The sequence below is a fragment of the Parambassis ranga genome, chromosome 16 (genome assembly GCF_900634625.1).
Source record: "Parambassis ranga chromosome 16, fParRan2.1, whole genome shotgun sequence".
Lineage (NCBI taxonomy): Eukaryota > Metazoa > Chordata > Actinopteri > Ambassidae > Parambassis > Parambassis ranga.
The window spans coordinates 19,481,608-19,508,286 of NC_041036.1; the positions used below are offsets into that span (position 1 = coordinate 19,481,608).

Below are 26,679 nucleotides of genomic sequence, written 5' to 3' on the forward strand. Positions count from 1 at the left end.
CCCATGCAGGATCACACACACAAAAAAGGAAAGAAAGGAAAAATGGACAAAAAAATGGACAAATCAACTGCTGCCAGACAAAAAAAAAATAAGAATATTAAAAACCTTTCTCCATTTGTGCATGGGAACTATGGTATAGTTGAGGCTATGGGAAAGATTGTGGTTATGGAATATAAACTACAATTAAAGCATGGTTAGGCGCCTTCAGTGGGGCTTCAGATTGAATTCAGTCGTTTGTGGTTTTGTCTCCTGTTGCAATTGTGTATTGCTTCAGGTACCAGTAAGCGATGAAATGCTATCCATAAAGTCCCCTCGGAGTGAGACATTAAACGGTCTTAATACATGCCAAAACACTACCACAGCGGTTTCCAGTTTTAATGGACAGGGTTTTACAGCTCTGGAAAGTCATCACAGAGGTGACTATTTTATCTTTAGCCACACAGATTGTAAGGTAAACAGCAGAAACTGTTCCTCATATAAAGCAGCAGGAATGCTGCCGATTTGTTCAATATGGATATTATTCCTGGAGATACACTAACACAAGGCGGGGTGGAGAGCGCTTTGTCCAAGTTGTCTGGTTGAGGTACGAGTCATATGGAACCGCAAAGATTCCATCTGGTTTGTTTTATATGAAAACAACCTGCTGAAATACAATAATGACCTTATAAGGCCTGAAAAAACTGCTAATTGGAAACATTTCTACGGCTCCTCGAAACTCCTTACAATTACATAAAACTTGAGGGAACCATTTGACTTCATTTTACTAAAGATGTTTAAGCCCGGAGCTAATAATAGTACACTTTCATGAACTATATAGTGTAATAAATTTATACAGTGGATCCTGGTAACATAAAAGAGAGGATGAGAGAATGTGGTGGTCGTGTGAGAAAACCAGACAGACTTCGTCAGCAGGTTTGTTCGAGAGCTGTCTGACAGATGGAAAAAGAGACAAAAGAGGGAGGGAGAAGAAGATGAGGGAACAAGGGGTGGAAAAGGGAACGGGCACGGTAAGGAAGGGAAGGAGAAGAGTGGTGGGGAAAGGTACAACAAAAGTTTCAGATGGTAAAAATAGACGAGGATGAAAAGTGTCAAGGAAGGTGTGATAAAGGAGGAAGCTATTAAATCAAATCAAATAATATTATCAAACCCTCTGTGATGAATTTACTGTTTTTTTAATGATATAAATATATCAGATATAACTTAAGATGAAGCATGTCTTCCTCTCCTCCCTCAGTTTCTCTCCTGATCCCCTCTAATATCCCTTTAACCCTTCTCTTCTTTCCCTTCTTTAATCCTGCTCTTTAACCCTCTGTCCTCCTTTTATTCCTGTTTGTGAAATTCCTCTGGCTTATCCGCTGTGAAAGAAAGCTCTCTGAGAGAAAGAACTCACCTGGAATGACCTCACCTGCATGGTCACAGGAGAGGTCAAAAGTCAAGATGTGAGGAAGAACCTTCATTCTAAGCTGCCATAAATTGGACTATGATAACAACAATGACAAAAAATGTGCCGAGTTCAAACAACTGCATCACCACCTTTCTATATTTATATCTCACCAGTCCACCTGTTGGTCTTAATGTGACCCTGGACGTGACCCTGATTCTTGCTAATTCACTTAATGCCATTAATCCCATTTAAAATAACACACAACTGACCCTCTCAACCTATTTCTATGTACAATTGTGTGCTTGAAATAGATTTACTGGTAATGAGAAGTTCAGAGGGATTGATCAGAGCTGTGGAAACACACACACACACACACACACTCTAGGGGTGAGAAATGTTTTGTGGTCTGACTGCAGCAAAAGGGGGGAGCTCTGTCAACACGGCTGTTTATACGGAGCCGAGTCCCCTGCAACATGCAAACACAAATTGCCCAAATCTCAGAGCCTGAATGATTAAATACGTCATCCATTCACCCTGAGACCTATTGTGACCTTGCCCTCTTGTGTGTGTATGTTTTATGTCTATTTAAACACACACAGCTTTATTGCTTAAATTATAAACAGGTACCTCAGAGCATATGCTGTGCACCGAGCTGACAGGTGAGTGTTGAGTGGTGGAGAGTGAGCATGTGACTGAGTGCGTGAGTGTGTATGTGTGTGTGTGTATTCCTCAGGGACCAGAAGTACTTAATGTATTTTAAAAGTTTTCAGAGTGTGTGTTTAAGTTGGGGCTGTGTTTACTGAGCAGGCTGCAGATGGATGGACAGACACTGACATGTTAATGGCCTCTCGAGCCTGTGTGTGTGTGTGTACCAGCTGTGGTGTGTCTTGCAGCAGCGGTAGCAGCGTGGCTTCCAGAATGGCGGTCTGATCGGGGGTCAGGCCCTGCCACAGCGACAGCAGCAGCACGAGCAGGTGTGTGGCGCTGCGTAGGTGGACGAACGCCTCATCCAGGAGCGCCCGGTTCTCCTCTGCAGCTTCCGCCAGAGCAATAACCTGGAAGAGACAGGAGGCGGTGAATATCATCAGCGTTAGAAGTATTACAAAAACATATTTTATTGTATTAAATGGTGCATTGTATCTTTTCTTTTAACAGACTGGGACAGTTTTTCTGCAACACACCCATGTATTCTATCCCCAAAGACAGTTTTATGACCGATGACTGATCTGTCAGGTGGCTGATTTACTGTCATTTTCAGTATTTTCTAAAATCAAAACTTCATCATTTTATTGTTTTTAAAACTTGTGTGGTCCCCAAAGCCCATAATTTAACACTGCCTCGTTAAGACTTTATAAATCAGTTTTTGTCTATTAACTTTGAAATTAATTTTAGGCAATGTGTGGCGGGTGTGTGTGTGTGTGTAGAGATATTTAGTGTAGAACATTGGTTGTCAACTAAGATGAAACTTTGCAAGGACAATGTCTTGCAAGTATTCCGCCATCATCAGCCACAACATGATGACCACCTGACTAATTTGGTGTAGGCCCCCCTTTTTGCATCCTGGGGTCATGTGTTCCCTGGATAAGATACGCACATGTTTCATCAGACCATTGCTCTGTGGTCCGGTTCTGGCAGTGGACATGGGTTAGCATAAACACCCTCACTGGTCTGCAGCTACACAGGCCAACACACAGCAAACTGTGAGGCACTATGTGTTCTTTTTATCAGAACAAGCAGGAACAAGCAGCTCATCCGTTGGATCAGATCACACAGACCAGCTTCTTAGCTGCCTATGACCTTGTTGCCAGGTAACCACTTTTCCTTCATCAAACAATTAGACATTACAATTTGATGCTCGTCAAAGTCACTTCCTCATTTTTCCTCCTTCTAACACAACAGTTACAACCTTATACATTCCACCCATTGACAAGTGCCATGGCAACCTGATAATGAGCGTTATACTCTTCAGAACAGCATGACTTATCTATATCAAGTTTAATTACCCTGGTTTGTTGCAATAATCTGAATGTTTGTATTGACTTAAAAGCATGGAAAGTTCACTGAAATTGTGAATTTTAAAAGAAAATAAAAAACATTACAAATATGTCCTCTCTGTGACCAACACTCACACTTATTTTAGTCAGCTACTGCACTGAGAATAGATTCCAATGCTGAGTATGTATAAAAAACAGTGCTTTGCTGCTAAATTGTAATTAAATTACTCTACTGCTTTTGTATTATTTAGCTCTACGCTTCCAGTTGGACAATTCCTTAAACCGCAGGAAATAAGCATCAATCCATGATTTCCATTTCATTCAAGCAGTAATCCTTTGTGTTTTTTGGCTCTCCCGTATAGCCTGATGGAATTATTATTTTAGCTCTAAACAAACTACACTGCTGTTCTCTTGTTAAAGCACCGGGAGGCTGTTTATTACAGGTTTGCTTCTTTCTCAAGGAGAAAAATAAACTGAACTAAAAGGATGAAACACTGCAGAGTCCAAATAAACTGCTCGCTTAGCACTGATGACTCAACCTTACACTTGTTTGGCTTCCATGAGCAGTGTTTTAATGGACATATTTTTGTAGAAAGTTAAGTATTTAGATAACAGCTAAATACTTAAGCGCTAAGTTCACAGCTTGGCAGCAAGAGAAAGCGAGTGAATGCATGAATGAGGTGTGGTGGGACCAGGTGAACTCTGACCTCCAGCGAGAGGTCAATCCCTCCATCCCTCCATCATTACAAGAACAGAGGAGGGGAGACGAGTGGAATGACGTGAGCAAGTGATGACAGAGCAAGACGGATGAAAATGAAGACAACAAGAAAGGACAAGCCGGACGAAGGAGAAGGAGGGTAATAAGAGATGAAAGAGGAGGAGGAGGAGGAGAGAGATGAGCGGACAGAGGGAGAAAAAGAAGAGGTGAAAGCAGATCTGGGCCTAATGGACGAGTGTGTGCTCAGATAAATGAGTGATCCGTAGGCCTGAATGCCAACGTATGCCAGCAGTTTGTTTGACAAATGGATTCGGCAATTGCTATTTGATACTGAGAAAACAGAGATGGCTGACTCACAAGCGGAGTGAGTGTGTGTGTGTGTGTGTGTGTGTGTGTGTGTGTGTGTGTGTGTGTGTGTCTCAGGTTAAGGAGCAATTGCCAAAGAAAGCCGTTTAGATTTACATAACACTGCAAACATACAGCTACATGAGAACCTTCCTAAAAACTTGCATGGAAAGTGTAAACAGTAAGTTATAACTCTAATTCACTTCCTGCCGTTTCCTTGGTAGCCCCCCAAAAAACCCCAGGTCTCCATCATAGCTGAGGTAATTTATAGGTACCTAACTAGTAAGACACACACACCCACACATCCAGTAGACTATTATGAAATTGAAAGTGCAAATATATATTTTTGAAGTAATACTACAAATATTCCTGTAATAACAGTTATACCAGCAAAGCTATTAAAAAAGAAGTTGCCAAACATCAAATCCACAACAGTCTTTACGCACACACACAGAACTCTAGCCACCCTCCTTCTGGGGTCTCTGAAAGAGTGTGTGTGTATTGATAAAAGGCTCCAGGTCCAGTGAAGGGCTCCATTGTTGGCAGCGGCTCGGCTCTGCACACACTCTGATTGATGCCAGCTGAGAGAACACAAAGACACATTTAGCCTGAACACACACACAAACTAGAGATAATATAAGATCACAGTCATATGTGAACCTAAACTTGCACACACCGGCTAAAAAAAAAAAAAAAAGATACAAAGATGCTTTGAACACACAATTTAAAAAAAAAGTGAGATACACCTGGATTCATGTTCTAACACAAACACAGTAGCTGTTAGCTATATGACAGCAGCTGAACTGCTGCTGACCTAAAACAACCTGCACTTGAAGCTGGCGGGGTCACGGCCTCCTGACGTGTCTGCAATAAAGTCGGCACTCTATTTAAAAACACATAAAAGGGACATTCTGCTAAATCTCTCGCACTCAAATCTGCTTCCCGTCTCAATGACAAGGTGCAACGTTGTGACCGCGTTTTTTTCTTAGCCATCAAAAGAAATCTGATATGAGCATCACTTGGAAGTTAACCATGAAAATCAGTGTTCTGTCCAGCCCTCCACCTTCTAACCAACAGTTTTCTGGGAGTTACCCACACACGTGCACAAACAAACAGCCATGTTTATATATTCATGCACAAATGCACAAAGACATGTGGACACATGTACCAAAGCCACAAGAAAAGCACAAACAGAAATCAAGGGTAACCTTATCTATGGAAACGCATGATTTAGAGCACACATATGTACACATTTACAAACTATGTGGCTGCGGTTTCTATGAAGTAATTTTAGCTGGAGGACCATAAGAGGTTCGGTAGCACCAACCTGTGGAACACAGGCTGAATAAAAGAGAAGAAATGTCTGCAGAGTACAATATTCAACAAATGCTACATTGCAAAATTCCTATGATTGAAGTAAGGTACCTCCTATAATAGGGACAAAGTTTATATGGTGCCACTTCAGGAAGTTGCCCAGGAGGGCAGAGATTCTGCACTCACTCATCTCTAGATGTCTACACATGGAAAGCCATGCTTCTGTTACTTCTAGACTGGACTACTGCAACTCTTTATTGTCTGGATGTCCACACTCCATCAACAGCCTGCAGCTGATCCAGAACACAGCAGCTAGAGTTCTGACAGGAATCAGCAAAAAGGATCATATCTCTCCTGTTCTAGCGTCTCTTCACTGGCTCCCAGTGGGCTCAACAATACACTTCAAGATCCTTCTTCTAACCTACAGCTTTACATGGACTAGCTCCATTGTATCTGCAGGACCTGATAGTACCATATGTTCCTAATAGGACACTCCGATCTCTGAGTGCAGGTTTACTTGTTTCTAGGATTAGTAGAATGAATTGACAAGCTTTGAGCTATCAGGCACTGCTACTATGGAACCAGCTTCCAACTTAGGTTTGGGAGGCAGAAACCACTTTTAGAAAAATGACCTCAAAATAAACTTGAAAAGACTTTAAAGATCCCACCATTTACAGTACACAGGAAGAGTGTCTGTGCACAAGGGACAAGAGCAAAGGTCAAACCTGGAGGAGCATGATCTTCACGCCCTCAAGCAGCACTGAAAGCATTGAAAACAGGTATGATTAACTGGACAACACAGTTCACCATGCAGTCCACAAATGCAAGAAATAATAAAACGCTGTCTTGTGTAATAAAGCGTCATCTTCTTTGAGCCAAAGCCTCTATATGGTCTGAGTCAACTGTTCAAAGGCCTGCATCTCTTATGGTATGGGGTTGCATTATCATTCAAATCATTGCATTCTGTCCCAACTTTTTTTTTAGAACTGGGGTTGTACAAGGCTCCTGCTGTTATCCTGCTGGAAGTATCCACTGTTCTCATAAAGGGATGAACATGATAAGCAACAATACTCAGGTAGACTGTGGCCTTTAAGCCAAACTCAGTTGGTACCGAGGGGTCCAAACACAGAAAATCTCCCCCACAATTACAGCCTGAACCACTGATAGAAAGCAGGATGGATCCGTGCTTTCATGTTGTTTACACCGAATTGTGAGCTGACCATATGAATGTGGCAGCAGAAATTGACACTCATTAAGCCAGGCAGTGTTTTTACAACCTACTGTCCAACGTTGGTGAGCCTGTGTGAATTGTAGCCTCAGTCTCCTGTTCTTAGCTGACGGGAGCAGCACCTGATGTGCTCTCCTGCTGATTTAATCCATCTGTTGTAAGTTCAGAGATGCCCTTCTGCAGACCTATCTAAGAACCAGTGCTTAATTGAGTTCCTGATGCCTTTCTATCAGCTCCAACCAGTCTGACCATTCTCCTCTGACACCACCAGAGAACTGTTGCTCACTAGATATATTTTCAGACCATTCTCTGTTAACGATAGAGATGTTAATGTGTGAAAACCACAGCAGATCAGCAGTTTCTGAAACACTCAGACCAACATGCTACATCTAAAGCCACTTTAATCACCTTTTTTTCCCCATTGTGATGTTCAATTTAAAGAAGAAGTTGGCTTCGCAATGAGCTACTGTCATGTGATTGGCTGAGGTTGCATTGACAGACAGTTACACAGGTGTATCTATTAAAGTAGTTGCAGAGTGCAAGTTATATGCACTTGTTTAGATATCAACAGAGAAGGCATATATATAAATATAAAAAAATGCAAAAACAAAGCTCAGTTTTTTTGTGTATGTTTAACAGATTAGATGTTTCCTGCTCAGTTAGCCACAGCATGAATGGACACACACACACACGTACACAAAGGCAGATGAAACACACAGAAGTGGTCATGTACACACAGTGCTGTGCTATCTGTGGCAGTGAAAAATGACAGCAATGTGTCAATGTGGCAGAAAGTGACGTGGCAGAACTCATCATGGAGAATGAGAGAAACAAAGAAGAAAGAGAGATAAGCAAAAAAAAATGTTTCCATGTTTACAGTAAAAGTGACGAGGAAGTGGAGGAAACGAAAGGATTAGGGCAAGATATAAAAACAGAGCGATGAAGAGGTTTGCACCGAATGAGGAGGAACGAAGAGATGAGAAGTAAAAAAAAAAACCTGTGGTTCACTCTGGGGTCGAATGAGTGTTATTCTCTTTGTGTGTGCACGTGTGTTTGTTCAGGCTCAGAGTTTCCGCATTTTAATTAAAGAGCCAATTAGGATCTCAGTTTAACGATGGTTGGTAACACAGGAACCCATTTCCTCGTGCAGGATGACTAATACACATGCTCACAAATGTGGTAACACACACACTTTTCATTACCATCCATTTAACCCACCTAATAATTAATGTGCTTTCACTAACACAGACACTGCACTTCCTTAGTAATGGAAAGCACAGTAACAGAGTCTCTGATTCACTTGTCTGTGTGTGTGTGAGTGTGTGTGAGTGTGTGTGTGTTGAGCAGTGAGGCCCAAATATCTAAACATGTGTCTCATTTAAGTTCCTTTGTGCTGCTGTAGAGCCTGATGCCTGCTGCCAAACACCTGCAGACATTAAAAGAAAACACTGTAGGAGCTTACAAAGAGCTTCAGGGAGGTAACCAAAACTGTCCAAGGACACTACAGCTGAGAGTAGGGCTGGACACAACACCATTTTATGGACTCTAGAGTCTTGACAACGAAAACTCAAACTTAATTAATTATGACATGGAGTGATCAGGACCAACTGACAAATCTTCACCACAGATGTGTGAGCTGTAAGACAGATCATGTCATACAGTGGTCCTCATAACGTCAGAGCCCCATCACATTTTCCATCATGTTTTTGTCTGATCTCTTGCTATGAGGTCAAAAGACTATGTTTCTCCTAACGTAAGGCATTGTTTTTCTCCTTGGAAATACATCTGCAACAATAGGTCGTGCCAAACGTGAGTAAATTGAGTGCCCCCCCCCCAGGATTGGAGGAACCTCTCCCTGTATGAACCACACTGCTGCAAACATAAAGGGAACACTTAAAGAACACAATGTAACTGCAGGTCAGTCACTCTTCTGTGTAATCAGCCTGTCCAGTTAGGATCAACACTGATTGTGAATAAGTTTCAGCTGCTGTTGTGCAAATGGAACAGACAACAGGTGGAAATGAGAGGCAGTTATCAAGACAGCCCCATCAGCATGACCATCTTTATGAAATGCTGCTGTTCGTTTTGTAGCAGAAAAGTACTTGCCAGTCAGCTCTGGCATAATGCATTTGCTAAAAAATCAAATTAAATTTGTTAAGAAAAATGGCATATGGCATTTATTAGGGCCTCACCTGATGGATATGTTGCCTGTCATAGAAATAAAGATCTCTCTGTAAAAGAGGTAGCAAATTCTGCTTTGGGTTTTTTTTTTTTTTTTTTTTGCCTTGTAAAAGATGAGCATTGTCATGAGCCAGGGTCTTGGCTCCTTGTCTTTTATTATATTGTTTATTTTATTATTTAGTTTTCAGTGTTTGTCCTCTTTCTCTGCTCCTCCTCAGTCCTTCCCTCTCTCCTTCTCTTCCTCCCTCCTCTTTCTCTGCTCCTCCTCAGTCCTTCCCTCTCTCCTTCTGTTCCTCCTCCCTCCTGTTCTCTGCTCCTCAGTCCTTCCCTCTCTCCTCCTCTAGCCTCCTCCCTGATTATGAGCTCCTCCCTAATTGTGTTCACCTGTGTCGTCTCTCCTCTTTTTAAGCCCTGTGCCTTCCCTTGGTCTTTGTCAGTTCTTCCCTTGTGATTCCTTGTGAACCATCTCTTCGTCCTTCTTCTTCCCCCGTGTTTCCTCATGTTTCCCCGATCATCCTCAGGTTTGGTTTAGTTTATTCTTTTGTGTTTATTTGTACTTTTTACCTTTTGACTGGCACTGTTTCCAGTAGCCCTCCTTTCATTTACCTGCTCCTCTGGACTGTTTTTGTTATTTAGCTTTGAATAAAGCTTTTGTTGAACATTATTTTGGTCTGCGCCTGGGTCCTATTCAAACCCCACACCGCACATAACAAGCATGGAAGCATTGTTATCTCGTACTCTGGACCAAAAGGGACAGTACTTCACTACTGCTAGTTACTTATGAAAGGAGGGAAGGAGAGAGATGCTTAAGATAAGATAAAACTTTATTAATCCCGAAGGAAATTCTTGTGCCAGAGGTATCAAGTCATATTAAATGCAGTTAAGTACAGAGTATAAGAGTATAAGTGTCACTATAATCCAAAATAAGAGTACAGTACGCAGTATGAGCACAATATATGATACATGGATACAAATATGGAGATGTAAGGTGCTAAGTAAACATAGACAAGTGGAGGGAATGACAGTGATGCCTGACATGATTATCTAGCGCTTCTCCCTACAGAAAGGGGAGGAGTTATACAGTCTGATGGCCACTGGCAGGAAGGACCTCCTGTGGCGTTCTGTGCTGCTCCTCGGTAGTCTCAGTCTACCGCTGAATGTGCTCCTGTTGGACAGCAGTGTGTCGTGCAGGGGGTGAGACGTGTTGTTACGAATACTGGGGAGTTTCCTCAGTATCCTCCTCTCTGTCACCTCCACCACAGACTCCAGCTCCACTCCCAGGACCGAGCCAGCCTTCCTAATGAGCTTGTTGAGTCCGTTGGTGTCGGCCGTCTTCATCCTGCTGCCCCAGCACACTACAGCGTAGAAGATGACGCTGGAGACCACCGAGTGGTAAAACATCTGCAGCATGGTCTGGCAGACGTTAAAGGACCTGAGTCTCCTCAGTAGATACAGGCGACTCTGTCCCTTCCTGTATATTGCCTCTGCGTTTGTGGACCAGTCCAGTTTGTGGTCAATGTGGACACCCAGGTATTTGTAGCTGTCCACAATGTCCACGTTGGTACCCTTGATGCTGACCGGGTTTGGGAGTGTCTGGTGCTTCCTGAAGTCCACCACCAGCTCTCTTGTCTTTGTGACATTCAGCTGCAGGTGGTTCCGTCCGCACCACTCCACAAAGCTGTCCACCACACTCATATACTCCGCCTCCCGACCTCTGCTGGTACAGCCCACAATGGCAGAGTCATCCGAGAACTTCTGCAGGTGGCAGGACTGTGAGCAGTGTCTGAAGTCCGATGTATAGAGTGTGAAGAGGAATGGAGACAGTACTGTGCGATTTAGTACGAAGTAGAGTGTTTAGAGTAGGAATAAATTACGAAAAACAACTTAATACACCCACGGTGTGCGGAGCTTCTCTGGCTGGCTGCTACCGCGAGGCCGCACCGGAAGCTATATGATCCCCATCTTAAAAAGACAATGACATGAGTTTCGTTTACACAGAACCTTAGAATACCTAACAGCAGTTTGTTCATTCATATAAAAATAATCTCCACTATTTTTGTGATATTTGTTTGAATTTACATGTGTTAAGTTACTAAGACTAACCTTCTACACTCATAACTACCTAGTAGCCTCAATGGTCAAACTATGAGACTTTGAGTATAGTTTTGTTATCAGTGACACTGAGGGCTTCCTGCCGCCTGTCTTTATTGCTGCTCTGAAGTCTGGTGCTGTTATCCTACCACTCCTTTGGTCAAACCAGATGTTGGTTGATGACTGAAATAGTCAGATAATTACATTTCAGGAATCTCACTAAAAATAAAAAGTGATGTGTATCTTTTCTCTGGTCACAGATTCACAGTGTATCTGCCCTGTCTTGTAACTCTTCTAGCCTGGACTCTGTTGCCTGCTCGTCATAAAGAGTTGTAAGGGGCTGTGGCAGATCTAACATGACAGTCTATGGCACATATGATGCTGCATACTCGCTGACAGCAGAGAGGACTGCAGGCTTTATGGTCTGTCCCATCTTGTGTACAGCTTTTAGAAAGTTTGCTGTAAAGCTGGGGACAATGTCAAGGTCGGTCAGAGCTGTGAATGCGGGCTGAATCACAGAGTGGCCTCTGGAAGGGCTCTTTTTCCCTTGTTGCATGTTGTTATAAATAATGTCCTTGCCCTGCTGATATTCCACTTTTTCCAAAGATCCTTCACTTGGTAAGGACCACTCAAACTTTTTGGATGTCACTGCTGTCTCCTCCTCTCTTTTACTATCATGCTGCTAAATCCTGAATCCTGAAGCATTCACCTAGTTCAGCTCCTAATACAATACCATCACCCACCACCCATGGCTTCAGTGGAGGGTCATTTACATTTTGGGAGTGTTTAACCTGTGATTAAGATTTCATGACATCTATCATATGTACTACTGAACCCACAGTGATATAACTATATTATTTTATTGTTTATATGTATTATTATTGTACAAATTATAAGATTGCACTAATTTGAACAGAGTAGGACGAGGGAATGTTGATGAGATGATTACAGATGTCACGACACTACAGGTCCAGAAAGTTGTCTATTATATGGATCGGTTATGTTTAATCGATTATTGAGTTCTTTTAGTTGCATACATTTAACAAATAACTAAGTAAACGAGTAATAAATATTCATTTGAATAGGACTAAATCTGGGCAACTGAACTGAAAGAGAAAGAGACAGAGATGTAGATGGTGCACGGGGACGTAAACAAGCAGCAGACAGTGGAGACAGAGTCGGACGGAGAGATAAACATCTCTGCTCCCGGTGTCTGATAGACAGATAGGTCAAAAGACAGACAGTAACCTCTATTGTCTGAGGTCTAAACAAGCACACACAATACTGATAACACAGTCTGTCTACACTCCCACAGATAAGATAGGAGAAGAGAGAGAGGGGTAGGAGAGAGTGAGGGGGTGAGGGGGTGTAGCTGGAGAGATGGAGAAAAACAGTTTATTGTTTATTCAAGTGTTGTTGGAGTGATAAAAAACTAGTAGAAGTGGTAGCTTAATTAGTCTGACACTAATCCAACCTCTCATCACCTGCAGCAACCCCAACAGCTTCATCATCCTCTCATTCACTTTACACACACTGAGTGTTTACTCTTCTAAATTCTGCATTTTCTATCATAAATTTCACATTTTATGTATTTTAGTGTGACTGCAGGATTCAAACCCTGTCATCTTGAAACATTAGGGCTGTAGTCTAGAAATATCAACCGTATATTTTGTCAGGAGTGCTAATGCAACTGTTTATTCTCAGAAGCTCAGTTTTATAATACCCACTGTTCACCATTAAAAAAGTGTGTATAGATACATAAAATACCTCTTCAATATTCCCTAATAATCCATAATGGGAATAAGTATTAAATTCCATCATGCTCCAAGGATACCTTGTTCATAAAGATGGATACTAGAGATGAGGAAACGTATTCTGCACTGTTCAAACTGACCCAGACAAGTGTAAGTGTAAGCTAAAGGCCTTAAATGTAAAAAATACAAGACTTGAGAAGGTGTGTGTGGTTTCTTTGGTAAAAATTTAGTCAAAGTCTACTTTTTTTGACCACCACCCCAATCAAGGCTGTCAAAGATGCTGTAACAGGCTGTCGTTCAGAGGTACGGACGGCTGCTAAAACACGGTGGTGTGATTTATGAGGCTGTCCCGCTTCGTCAAAGAGTCAGCTGAAGTTTTGTGTTTTTTGGGACAGAGAGGCTGAGAGAGAGAGAGAGAGCGAGCGAGAGAGAGAGAGAGAGAGAGAGGCCTTCTGCTTTTCTTTGACACGTGTGTTCACACGGTCACGAACAAAGAGCTTTATTCTCTACTGATAGGTTGTGTGTGAGAGACCTGAACTCTCTCCATCGGTGTCCTTACTCCCCCTCCCTCAATCCATGATGAATATGTCTCCTTTTTTTCCCAGTTGTCAGTCTATATATATATATATATATATATATATATATATATATATATATATATATATATATATATATATATATATATATATATATATATATACATACGTCTTTAAAGTGCTGAAAAGAAAATAAGTGCTGAAAAGAAAATAAAAAAATATTAAAGCTAAACCCTGCACTCCCTCACTTTCAAACACACACACTGATGCTGAGGTCGGTACTTGTTACAGTGTGCTGGGTGGTCCTGAGGGGCCAGAGGCCCCAGACGAAGCAGGGGACTAAATTACAGAGCGTGACCCACCGCAGTGACATCCAACCTGGGATTAACACCCAGGCTGAGTCCCAGGCCACCAGTAGCCTCAGGCTGTGGGAGCTGACCCCAACAGGTTCAGAGATGACCTCAAACACACACTCTCGCACACACACGAAATCACTGGTTAAGTTAAAGCCCACCCAAAGCTCAAGTAATACAGGGGTTTGGTCGGTCCAGCTGGATGGAGGAGGAGGAGGGAGGGAGGGAGTTTTTAAGGTGCAGGCTGAACTCGAGATTTTGACTATGATAAGACGGCTTATAATGTATTCTAATATATCCAGATGGTGTCTACACATAAATGTGAGACGGATTACAGTTCATACCTGGCAGCACAATGAGTCTTTAATGCGTCTTGAGAACAGAATTTTTCGGTTCACATCTGGCTACTTTAATATGAAACCCATCTTAAATTGAAGGAATTAAAAAAATCATATGCCATGTAATGTATTTATTATATATTATTTAATTTGTTATGTGTCAAAACCCTTTAGAGGCCATAGCAAATTTTGGATTCAGCTCAAATGTTATTTTTGTACATTTCATCTTAACAAGTTCACTTCTATATCCTGGCTACCGCCATAACTGAAAGTGCCAAATCCATTACTTGTTTAAGGGCTATTCAAAAATGTGACTTTTCTATGCAATTTGACAATGTGATGTGTAATTGCACATACATATAACTCCACTCCATCTTGTTACTCCACCTGTACAATCTGGCTTAAGCTGCGTTTTTTTTTTAAATATCCCAGAATGCCTTCAAGAAACGTGTTGCAGTAAGTGGGATATAATCAGTCTGTAATCGAACACTATTGGAACAGCTGGAAACATCTGGACGTGACATCACATCGTCTGCATGTGGAGGTCAGGCCAGGTCAAGTTGGAGCAGGAGGATGTGGGTCTGTCACATACACACACACACACACGCATGCATACACATACTCACCTCATAAAGAGGGCACGTACAGCTGTTTGGAAGTGTGGATGGGGTCAAGGTTCAAATAGATACACTGACACTCTGAAGCAAGGCACTTAAATCAATTCAGGCTGAATTGTACACGCTCACATACACACACAGTGTTGATGCAAACACACTAAGACAGTCTCCCCAAGAGACTTTGCATGCACACATACAACACGCACAGTTAACAAGAGTGTATTAATAGCATGTGATGTGACTTAACCCAAGGGCCTATTTCACCAGAACAGCTGCAAATCAAGTGTGTGTGTGTGTGTGTGTGTGTTTAAAGCTTTCCTCAAAAGCCAAAGTATATATGAACTCTGTTGGCCCATCGAAGAGTTCAATGGTGCAAGAAAACACACCGACACGCCTGCCTCACACACATTTCTTACACACAGCTGTGCAATACAATAAACTTATTCTGATTTAATCATTTATAATAAAAGATTTCATGAGATGGAAAGCTATGCAGCAAAATCTCTATCTGCTGTAAATGTACTCCAGTCTGAGCACCTACTGCTTGTTGTTGCCTTGTATCGTTGTATCTGCAGTGTCTACATCCAAAAGATGGATGGATGGATGCCATAATAACTCCACCTAAGTAAGGACCAAAACATTTTGACTGCTCCTGCCATTTGCTCTTCCATGTTAGAATGGGATAAGGAATCAAATACATGGTTTTATTCCACACATGATTTATGGATCGTTAGCTAGTTTTTAATCACACAGTGTTCAGTGTTCATTTTTTCGATACATTTGTATTTAATTAGTAACTCTTGGCTTAAATAGGACGTAGTAACAATGTGAACAGTAAACAATGGAGCAGCGATGCTAATAGCCTGATGGGCAGAACAGCAGCAATGCGGTTTGACCTCTTGGCCTCTACAACGCAGACTCTGGTTCCAAGATTGTACCAACACGGCAACGCCCGTAAGCAAGATATTTGGGACTTGCTTTGTACAATGGGTTTAGTCAGAACCATGTTGCACATCAATATATCAGTCACTGAACCTGCACATCGAGAGACATGACACGTTCTATGGGCGAACACGGCAGATGCAAATATGGAGGCCAGGGTGGTCAAAATGCAGCTCGATATCATCCTTTTCCTATTGCATGACTTGAATGAGACAAACACTGGCAATACAAATCCTCTATACAGCTGCCGTTAGCATTATTAGCAATGCTAGCAAAAAAAAACACCTGTGATGAGACTATCAAACTGTATTGATAAATATCAACAGAACAGAACAGTCGAGATGTGGTCTACGGGAAATTTTATACACCTTCACAAGTCATAAAATCAGATGCTACAGTGTGAGCACAAACATTATGAGTTTTATATTTGGGAATGTAAAAAGAATATTTCTAAACTTGTACAGTTAATGCCCAGCACAAGATCTTTGTTTTATCCTGTTCTTTATAATGCTGTTAAAACAGAAGCCAACCTACATTAGGCACCCTAAATCTTGTCTTACTATTATTTTGTACCATATACAGCATAATCATAACATATATTTAAAGTTTACAGTAAAGCTATTTCCGCTTATTCTTACCAGTGTTGGACTCCTGATTAGTAAGAGACTATAAATGACAGACAGCGTGCTGACTTCTGTCATTAGACACAGCATTCTGAGGTGAAAGCCTCCACATCCATCTGTAATTGTCCGTGACAGAATTACAAAACAAACCTGAAGAAGCCAGATGACAACTCACTGCTCATTTCCACACACACACAGACAGAGCGAAGATAACTGCTGTCCTGTCTGATCATAAAAATATCTTCACGTTATTTTCAGACTTTTCTCTTCGTATGTGCTGTATGTTGCCAATGTGTATGTGGTCTGTGGTGTGGTGCGTGAGCATTTCTGTGTGTGTGTGTGTGTGTGTAGGGGGGACAGTGTTTAGTCTGAAGCCATATTTAGTCTCTCTGGTCCTAAGAGGAGGCCTATAATCACAGAGAACCTTTCTCTCTACTCATTACACACACACACACATACACACACAGTGGCCTGTCATTAACAGTTCACACTAACCTCCCAGGCAGTGCGCGTGCACATGCATGCAGGGGCGCATCGGTTGCATGAATACACATACATGCACATGTGGGTGCTAGGCCAACAGTACATGTGGACATGATAATGTACTCACACACACATGGGGAACCAGATGTGGGTCCAGTATAGGCTTGTGCAAAATCGTATCGTGTGCAATTAATCGTCAGAAAAACTGTAATCGATTAATATTTGCCACTTATCGATTACGGCGATTAGTGCCTCGTCATGATGACGTGTGTGTGCGGCGTAGTCTCACCATCACCCGCGCACATGTGAGCCCACAATAACAATAATGGTGGAAGGCAGTGGTGTTCAGTTAAATAATGCGGAGCAGCACGTTTCTAACATAAGTTCAACGTCTGTCACCATAAGCCCGAGCACGAAGAAAGCCGAAGAAAGCGCAGCGAGGCCACAACACTACACTACAGCTGTATATAGTGCCGCGACATGCATTAGGTGAAGCGTGGAGCGTTGGTTGTTGCTATAGTAACTGAATATTTGCTCATATCAAATGAATGAACTCCGATCTTTATTTAAGGACTCCACAGCAAGATAGGAAACATTACAACAGCGAAGTCTCCTCCAGCAGATATTGAAAGAATTCCACTCAGCTGAGAATCCGCGATACGTTTAGTCAGTGTGCTCCTTATGACCAAACTAAGCGCTGGAAGAACGTAACGTAGGTTGATTTGCACAGACACACATTTAAATGTGAAATTGTCCGGTTTGTTTGTTTTTTCTGCTGCTGTTCTACAGTCTGAGTGAAAACATGCACTAGTGTGGGACATATTCCAGTCACAGGTTCATTTGCACAGACACATTTTTTAACTTGAAATAATCACTGATGTGACTTTTCTGAACTTTGTTTGTCTATTTGTCTGTTTAATTTTAATGTTGACATGCTTTGTGACCTTAAGATAAAAACATTTGAAGGACAAAGCTACTTTAAATGTTTGCTTCATTATTATTTTGAAGCAGTTTGTGCCTCAATATTATCAATACATATTTCCATGGCTGGTTGGTGCCTAATCACCAGCTTAGCCTGTTAGAATGAAGTAGTTAACTTGACTGATGATTTGTCGGTATCATGCTAGAACACTGTGCCAATTTAGAGTCAAAAACATGTAAGTGCAACTGTCATCAATTAATCGTCAAATTAATCGTTATCGGCTAAATGCCACAATTAATCGTGATTAATTTTTTTGCCAATATCGCCCAACCCTAGTCCAGTAGGTGTTCTCCTACAGGATGGGACTTTATCTGGCTACTGTGTCTCTGATATCATTTAAATTGTGCTTTAACTTCAACATAGCAACAAAAAAAAAAACTTCCATCGTCCAGCTCAGGGGAACTGTGACATCAGAATTGTTGTGTGAAATTGGATTTGTGTCAAACATTAGTTTAATGTTTAAACATCACATAAAAGCAGCTTGTGCAGCATGTATACAGTGGTCCCTCATTAATCGCTGGTGTTACGTTCTAAAAATAACCCACAAATAACCCGAAATCTGCCAAGTAGTCAGCTTTATTTTGTACAAGATGTTTCAAGGTTGTAAAACCCCCCACTACACACTTTATACACCTTTCTCAGACAGACATTAACATTCTCACACTTTTCACATCAAAGTTCAAACCTTTGTAGAAAAATAAGTCCAGTATTACATAATTAAACCAAGTTTAAACCCTGTTTTCAGTAAGCATTCAGTACTGCACAGGAGACATGGCTGTAGACCATTGTCAATCAATCAGGATGCAGAACACAATGCGCTGCAAAAAAAACGCATGCAAAACTGCACGAAAAAAAATCAGCGAAACTGCGAGGCTGTGTTATAGTGAGGGACCACTGAGACTTTTTCATGTCAATACCCATAACAAAAGGTGGATCCAAATGTACATAAATACAAGCAGCGTGCCACCCCTTAGAATTATAAATGCACAATTAAAAAGCTAATCACACTACTAAAACTATCCACTTTTGACAAGCAAGTGTGTCAAGATGAAGGTGAGACAAGTTTTTATTCTGCTTGTTTTTAATGATAATAGTTGATTATTAGACATAGTTATTATTGGACAATCAATCAAGGATACTGACAATCATCAGCTGCAAATCTAGTCGACTGCAGAATTAAGATTTCCACCTTTAGAACTACAAACAGAGCAGCAGTGGGCCACAACACACAGTGTCCATTTATTTTTGAAGCTCTTAAATAAACAAGTATCTGGGTCAAGCCAAATGCTACGGTCCTTTAAGTGGCTCCTGGTCTTATTTACTGTACTGAATGTCCACTGTAGCTGCTGCCCGAGTGGAATTTGACCGATGTTGTTTGTTACTGTGAGTGCAATAAGCGTACCACACCACAAACCCTTTAATTATTAAAACACTCTACCACATTAGAAAATAATAACAATAGTCAATCAACATAATTCATTAAACTGTGTAACTGCTCTGTTACACAAGAAGGTTCCACAGCTCCTTGCCCCTTGCAGAGGTACAATATGTCTTTGTTTGTGTTTCTTGTTTTGTCAGCGATGTATGAAGAAGAAGAATCCCCTTTGAATAGAGAGTGTCAGTTACAGAACTCGACATTATGTCAAATTAAATGTCATTTTCTAAAGCCAGTTGGAATGCCACAGAAAGAATACCATGCTGTGTTTAAACATGTAGCTGCAATCATTTTCATTACTGTCACAGCCTAACAAGATGAAATATAATGGGGAGAAAACAGTGAGAAAATCTGATACTGTGTGTGTGTAGTTATATTCTGGGGAATTTGCTTCCCTTTTGGGAAAATGAAGAAAATGCGAATAATTATATTTTAGTACAATGTTTTAATCTTAGGTAAGACTAGGTGGGAATGCATATATGTATATATGTAATGCCAAAGTCACAACAGTTCTGAAATTTAGCCCTACACCTTTTTGTACACCTTGTCCTGACATATAGAAACAAAAGGATTTGAGCGGACTAGTCTAGGTAATAATATGATGTCATGCTGAAGTGAAGTGAAAACAATGCATTATTTTTTTTAGTACTGAATGAAGAGCAAGACAGCTGGAATCAATATATTAAAGACAGTAGAGTCAGAAAATGAGCTGTTATTTCTAGTTAATGAGTATACACTTCCTTTCATGGTTGTCTATCCTGGACATGAAAGGATGTTGAAAATATTTTCTTCTGACAGAGAAAGAGAAGAAAATCTTATACATTCACTGACTGACAAACATACATATTCCCTTACATAAATACACACACAGAAACACAACCTGTTTACACACCCAGTTTCCCCCTGGTCCAAAGCTGAACCACACACTTGATGCAGTCCAGACCAGTGAGACCTGAGAAGCCAACAAACACACACACACACATACAGACATACAGACATACACACAGGGCCAGGTCTGAGGTGATGGTTTTGGTTGCGGTCCCAGTGAAAACGACACTAATTTGGAGCTAAGGAGCTTTGGCAAGCTGAATCCAAATTCCACAGTACTGCAACAGCAAAAGTTGAAAGCTCATTGAAAGCTAACAATGCTAATGCAAAGTCAATGAGGGCGACGCCAATGCTATGGTGATGCTATCAGCACAAAACACAGCCCACCTCGACTTAGATTGCTAATCCGATCAAACACAGTGGCAGCTTTGTAATGCGACCTCCACGCACACTTACTTAAACACACACATATACACACACTCGCACAAACTCCACAAACCAAACTAAATGAGTTATGCCCACAAACCCAACCTTGGCAGCAGTGTGTGTACCTGTAAGTAAGTGTGTGTGTGTGTGTATGTGTTGCCCCCGCCATGTCTGTTTGCTTTTCTCTCAATGGCCTCCTTTGAAGGGTAGGAGGAGAGTAAAAGAGAGGGAGAGGTGAGTTAGGGAGTCAGTAAGTAACAGAGAGAGAGAGAGAGAGTGAAAAAATGAGGAGAACTCTGGGAATTCTATGCAACAAGATAAATATCCCTTAGCTTGGCATCACAAGGCTGCCACACTCTGTCTCACACACATACTCTGATTGCAGGGTAAATATGTGTAATCTTATAAATCAACCATTGTTTGTGTAGTGGAAGAAGCAGACATAGACAACATGCAGAGACAGACCTGTTGACTTTGGAGAAAGTGAACTGCTGGAGGTGATCAGTCACGTAGGGTCACACACATAAAGAACTCAATGTGGGGACACTTCTTAAATGCAGCAGGTCTATCCCTCCCCCAGCTAACTTTTACAACGCTATAATGTCTAAAATCTGTAAAGCAAATTGACTGCAGAGCAGAATGCATGTATGAGTTAAGTGCTGAACACTCTGAGGGAGTTATAATTGTATCCATATACATTGGTGGTTGTTAGAATATAAATACGACCCAAAGTAATGCATTCTGATCCAGAATTGTTTAAATGAGAAACACAATGTCTGATAATGAAAGACACTGCATTGTAGCATGAGAACTTGTCCCATTTGTAAAGCATGGTGGTGGTAGTGTCACGGTTTCGTCTGCTGTTGGAACACTGAATTATGAAATATACCAGTGAAGTCTAAAAGACATGACATGGGCTGAATCTCAAAACAAAGCAACTCATTGATGCCAGGAATACAAGTAATTTTACAAAATTTTACCACTGTTTTAATGAAAACTCTATCATGAAGAGAATAGGCTTGTTTTTTTTTTAACATTAAACATTTTTAGGGTTGACGGTGGGGCCTTGCATTGATGTTGTAAAAGCCTGTCATGAAACGATTTGTGTAAATGCGAAAGCATCACTAAGCATAAGACATCAAAAGCAATATTTATCATTTATAACTGTGTTAATTTATAATATAAACTGTTCAAAGATGTAAAGATGAAACTAAATGGTATCCAATAATGCCGAACGCACAATCACACAATCGCACGGTAAATACTTTTTTTATTTAGGATCTGACTGGGAAATTTCTCATACATTTCTCTGTATCTGCTACTTAGAACAGAGATGTAAAGTAAACACAGGGACAAATGTTTTCCAGCCTGTCTTCAAAATCCATTAGCTACAGCTCTGAATACAGATCTGTATATATTGTTCCAGTGTATCATAGTTGCACAGACTGCAAACTTGCCCCATTGTGCGTATGGTTTCCATACAGGCAGACCACATGACGGAGTTCCATTTACAGCTAATTAAATAATGCAATGACACACGCACACACAGGGATCATTGTTGCTCTGGCATTTCCTTACCGAACAGGAATATATTCATCAACAATTACACGCATGTGGTACTTTTTCCATCATGCGGGAAAAGTAGGTCTGTGAGTCTGCACCATACTGCAAACTGTAATCTTTAGGCAGTACCACATAGGTATTTTATTGTAACCAAAGTGTAAATGAGGTTGGCTACTTGAGTCCATGTTAAAAAGTCTTAATAGTTTTACACTAAAAAGACTGCATTAATCTCCATATTTAATCACTACACTCATTGCCACTACAGCAAGAACACAAATGGACATTCTCACTCACCACTCCACTGTGGTGTTTTGACTCATAGCGTCATTGAAAGCATCCAAGTTTACAGTTCGTGGTTGACGGCATGAAACCCCACATATTTTCTTGCGAGCTGCAACGCTGATTTCATTTACTCCACGGCTAAACAAAAGGTTCCCACGACTAAAGCAGAGTGTAAACAACACAACTGCTGTGGTTTTGTATGCTACAGTCAAAACGTTCATGCCAGAAAGCAAGGGTGAGAGTTCTGAAACTGCGACACTGTAAGTCAAAACAGACCTTTGACAACAGGCATGATGAACAGTGATCATAATCTTGGTCAAAGGTTGATAAGACGATGGAGAGGCCAAAAAACAACCCAGGTCAACGTCCATTCATGACCAGAGTGTAAAATCAGATCTTGGCTGTTGGCACTGAACTATCAGACTGTTTAATTAAAGCCCCCCGTCTATAATCTCTGCTTTTCTAATCTCCTCCCAGCATGAGCGCTTTCCAACATGGATGGCTTATTAAATCTCTGCATGGTGCTCAGCAACAGGACACAATGAGAAATGATGTGGTAAGCATGGTGGGAAACCTTTTCTTAATATTTTCCCCTGTCAAAACTTCGCATTGAATATTAGAGAAGTGAAAACGATAACAACAGCACAGCAGGGTGACTATCTCTTCAGTATATATTCTTTTTTCTTCTTTCATTTTCTTTGCAGGGCTACTCATGGCCTACAGTTCCTGTTGATGTAAAACAAAATGGTGTGTAAAAAGTAAACTACGCCAAAGACATTGCAAAAACAAGGGGAGTGATGGCCCTCAAGTTGCAGGATTCCTTGAACATCAACCAAGGGAGAACCTTCTTTTGAGCCATGAAATGGCACTGAATCCTCATACCAAAACCTAGCTAATGCCTTTGTATCCATCTCCCATTCTGCCATCTGGAGAGCCCTTTGTGTACCAAAGAACATTGCAAGCATGATCAGAAACTGCTTCCAAGATCAACATATTCCGTATTACATCGACAGATTACACAACACCATGGCAATCCCTGAAAGTCCCCCTGATAGCCTTAAAGGTGGCAGTGGAAGTGATCATACAATCATGCCACCCCATGTACCAAGTGAAAACATTTGCAACAGGCAGAACATAGCATGTGTACTTAGGTGTTTCCTGTAGAGCTAGATTGTTTTACTAATCCCAGGTTTAGATACTTAATGAGACCTTACACTGCCTTATAATAGCACTGGCTCCATGTTTGCTGGGTAGCCACTGATCATGTCTGTCTTGATTGCTGTAGAGCAAGTTGTATGCAATATGCAACAGGTTTTTAGGGCTATTGCCCCTGAAAACAGCATTGATTGCCAAGAAAATGAAAGAAAGCCACACAACATGAAGCTACATTACCAACCCCGCTCCAAGAAAAATTCCTTGAGGAAAAGCCATCTAGTCAATATCAGAGTCCACTGAACAATGTAGCAACTGGCTTCAGAGGAAGAAGAAATAAAGACTCCAATTAGGCTGCAAGATGTCCAAAGGGACAGCGGTGAACGCAGAGAATTATCACAGGCTCTAGAGGCAATATGCCTTTACCAACACCAATAAAGAACGATGCCCACCTGATGACCCTGATGAACTACTACTCCAAGATACAAGACATCAGGCAAAGGCTGATTATTCTTAGAGATTGTTACAACAGGTCCTGTGAGCATTTCTCCTTCACTACACCGGATGAAACTTTGTTTGCATTTTCTTTCCCCTCCTTTTCTTTTTTTTTCCCCGTGTGACCCACAGAAGATCATGATGGAGAGATCGGATCACTCTGTCATTTGCAGGACAAGCAGCAGACAGATGAAAGCAGACGAACAGGAAAAAGGACAGACAATAAAAGTCAGATTTGTTCTTTGATTCTTTCAGCTGTGGGATCAGAAGACAAGATATAAGGAAAGGAGGGTGGAGGAGATCGTTTACGACTCTCCCTCCATCTGCCTAATCTCTTTTAATGTGACTTCTATGAGATGTTTTATTGACAGTTCCGGATCTATCTGGTCCATTTTGTTTTTTTACAGCATGTCTGACTCTTCTGCATCATTTTGCCTTTAACGAATAAAGTAAAAAATCATAAAAAAAACATAAAGATATATTGTGTTTTCATGCATCTTTTCTTTGTAGATTATTTCTTTTCTGCTTTTGCACTCATCCCTTCACATTTGGTATAAATGTAATTCCCATTTTCTGGATTTTGTTTGTTGTATTTGTCTTTTAATCTCTTCTATCTTTCTCTAAATTTCAGCCTGTGATCCCCTCCTCGTCAGTCTCGTACCCCTCCCAGCCCCTGACCGCATCCATGTGTTAATAATAAAGTCTCCTCCAGCTCCACCACATCTATGAGGAAATCCTCTGGCAGGTCATCTATGCCTGTCTGATAAAGAACAGTACAGATGCTTCATCCTCTTTTTCTCTCTCTGTGTTTTTAGGCATGACTTTAATACTGCAGCACATGCTGGGTCCAAAAATGTGGCCTGACCCTGGTGGAACAGACATGAATTGTGAGCTAATCCCACCCGCAGCCGCCGCAGCTTTTAATGAGCCCGAACCTGATTAAGATCTGGGAAAGATAAATAATATTCAACTTGACCTGATCAAACCTGAGGGAATTGATAGACATTAGAGACAGACTTGGCCCAAAACCTGTCTGGAGCAGTACAGATTTGGTTTAGACTGGTAAATCGAGCTTCATCACATTTATCTGATCCTGGTGATGTTACAGGGATTTACAAAGCTATGTCTGAAACATTTAATTTTTACACATACTACTACAACCTACTGCGACCTTCCATCAAATAGAAGTCCAGATTAAGCAACTGACAAAAGCTGATTTGTTTGTTCATGGCTGATGAAAGTTGGAAAGCAAACTAAGAGATTAAAAGCAGGATTACAAGGGTACCCTGTGTAAGACAAACACACCAAAGCCTATTATGATCTCAGATCATTCAACTAATAAAGCAGTAGATAACAAAAACAGAAAGAAATCTTACACTGAAAACACTGCCTGAAAAATGTACCATATGTGGAAGTCTCAAAAGCTGCAATTCCAATCAGGGTCTCTGGGGGTTTATATAAGTTGTTTTAATCAACACCTGCAGATGTCAGCTTACATTGTGAGCTTCTTGCTTCCATAGCTCAGTTTCACTCGTGCTCCTGTATTCTTTGCCTGCATTTGCGTTAACCAGGAGTTAAGGTGGACTATGACACTGCCAACACAGTGTCAGTCCCCTCCTATTGTGGACTCAAAATGGTTCTTTGGAAACCTGCACCAGATGTCATGAATGGTGCATCCATTGTAGTGCACTGTTTTCTACAAATCCAATTGGTCAAGCTTACAATATATGTCATGTGGCTAAAAACAATGTAAAAAAAAATTAAGCCCAAAACAGGAAATTCACAAAAGACAAACATCATCCAGATTATACACTCAGTTGATTTATGTGAGGGGGTGTGTGTGACCGGCTCCTCGTCAGGAGATAAAAAGACAAAATCTCACACCCAGGAGACTACTGACTCCTATCGCACACACACACACACACACACACACACACACACAGAACACTGACTGTCAGTCAGCTGAATGAAAGACATTCATTGATAAGACAGACAGTCACATAAACAGACCGTCTGAAGGCAAACAAACCAGCCCACCGCCACCCCTCTGTGCTCCATTCAGTCTCGAGAAGGGTCTCAGTGTGCGTGATAGGGAGAGAGAGACCAAGCTAAAGCACCGATGGGTGTAAATTTGTGTGTTCTTGGGGTAAAATATCTCCTGGGGGAAGCCAGAAAAGTATTGAGAGAGTAAAAGAGCTAGAGGAGGAAGCGTCTCAGCTCCCACTGGTCTTTTAATCTAATACACAAACACACAAGGAACCTAAGAGGCTGCCATTCACACCAGATAAACACACTGCTCGACCACACTTGTTAATGTGTTAACACACCAACAGCCAACTGAGACAAGAGTACATGTGTAGATACAAGCAGGGTGCTCAGGATGCAAACACACACACGTAAAAAAATACACACACCTGAGAGCTTCCATGTGCGCAGACTGGAGCAAATATAATACCAGAGTTTCACTAAAAATATTTTATGAGAAATAAAGTATGTATTTTTCTTCTGTACAAGAACCTGATCCTTAAAGTGTAGAGTGTTAAATTATATAGAAAAGGAAACATCTGATCAAAGATTAAATAAATAATCTGACTTTGTGATACAATACATTTTAA

At 41.1% G+C, this 26,679-nt stretch overlaps 1 protein-coding gene across 1 annotated transcript in view; it reads right to left on the reverse strand.

Moving 5' to 3' along the window:
- bbs9 (Bardet-Biedl syndrome 9) overlaps positions 1–26,679 on the reverse strand; it is a 129,881-nt gene that overhangs the window by 55,728 nt on the left and 47,474 nt on the right. The window contains exon 19 of the mRNA XM_028425193.1: positions 2,257–2,439. Coding sequence (XP_028280994.1) covers positions 2,257–2,439 — 183 coding nt within the window. The remainder of the gene's footprint in view (positions 1–2,256; positions 2,440–26,679) is intronic.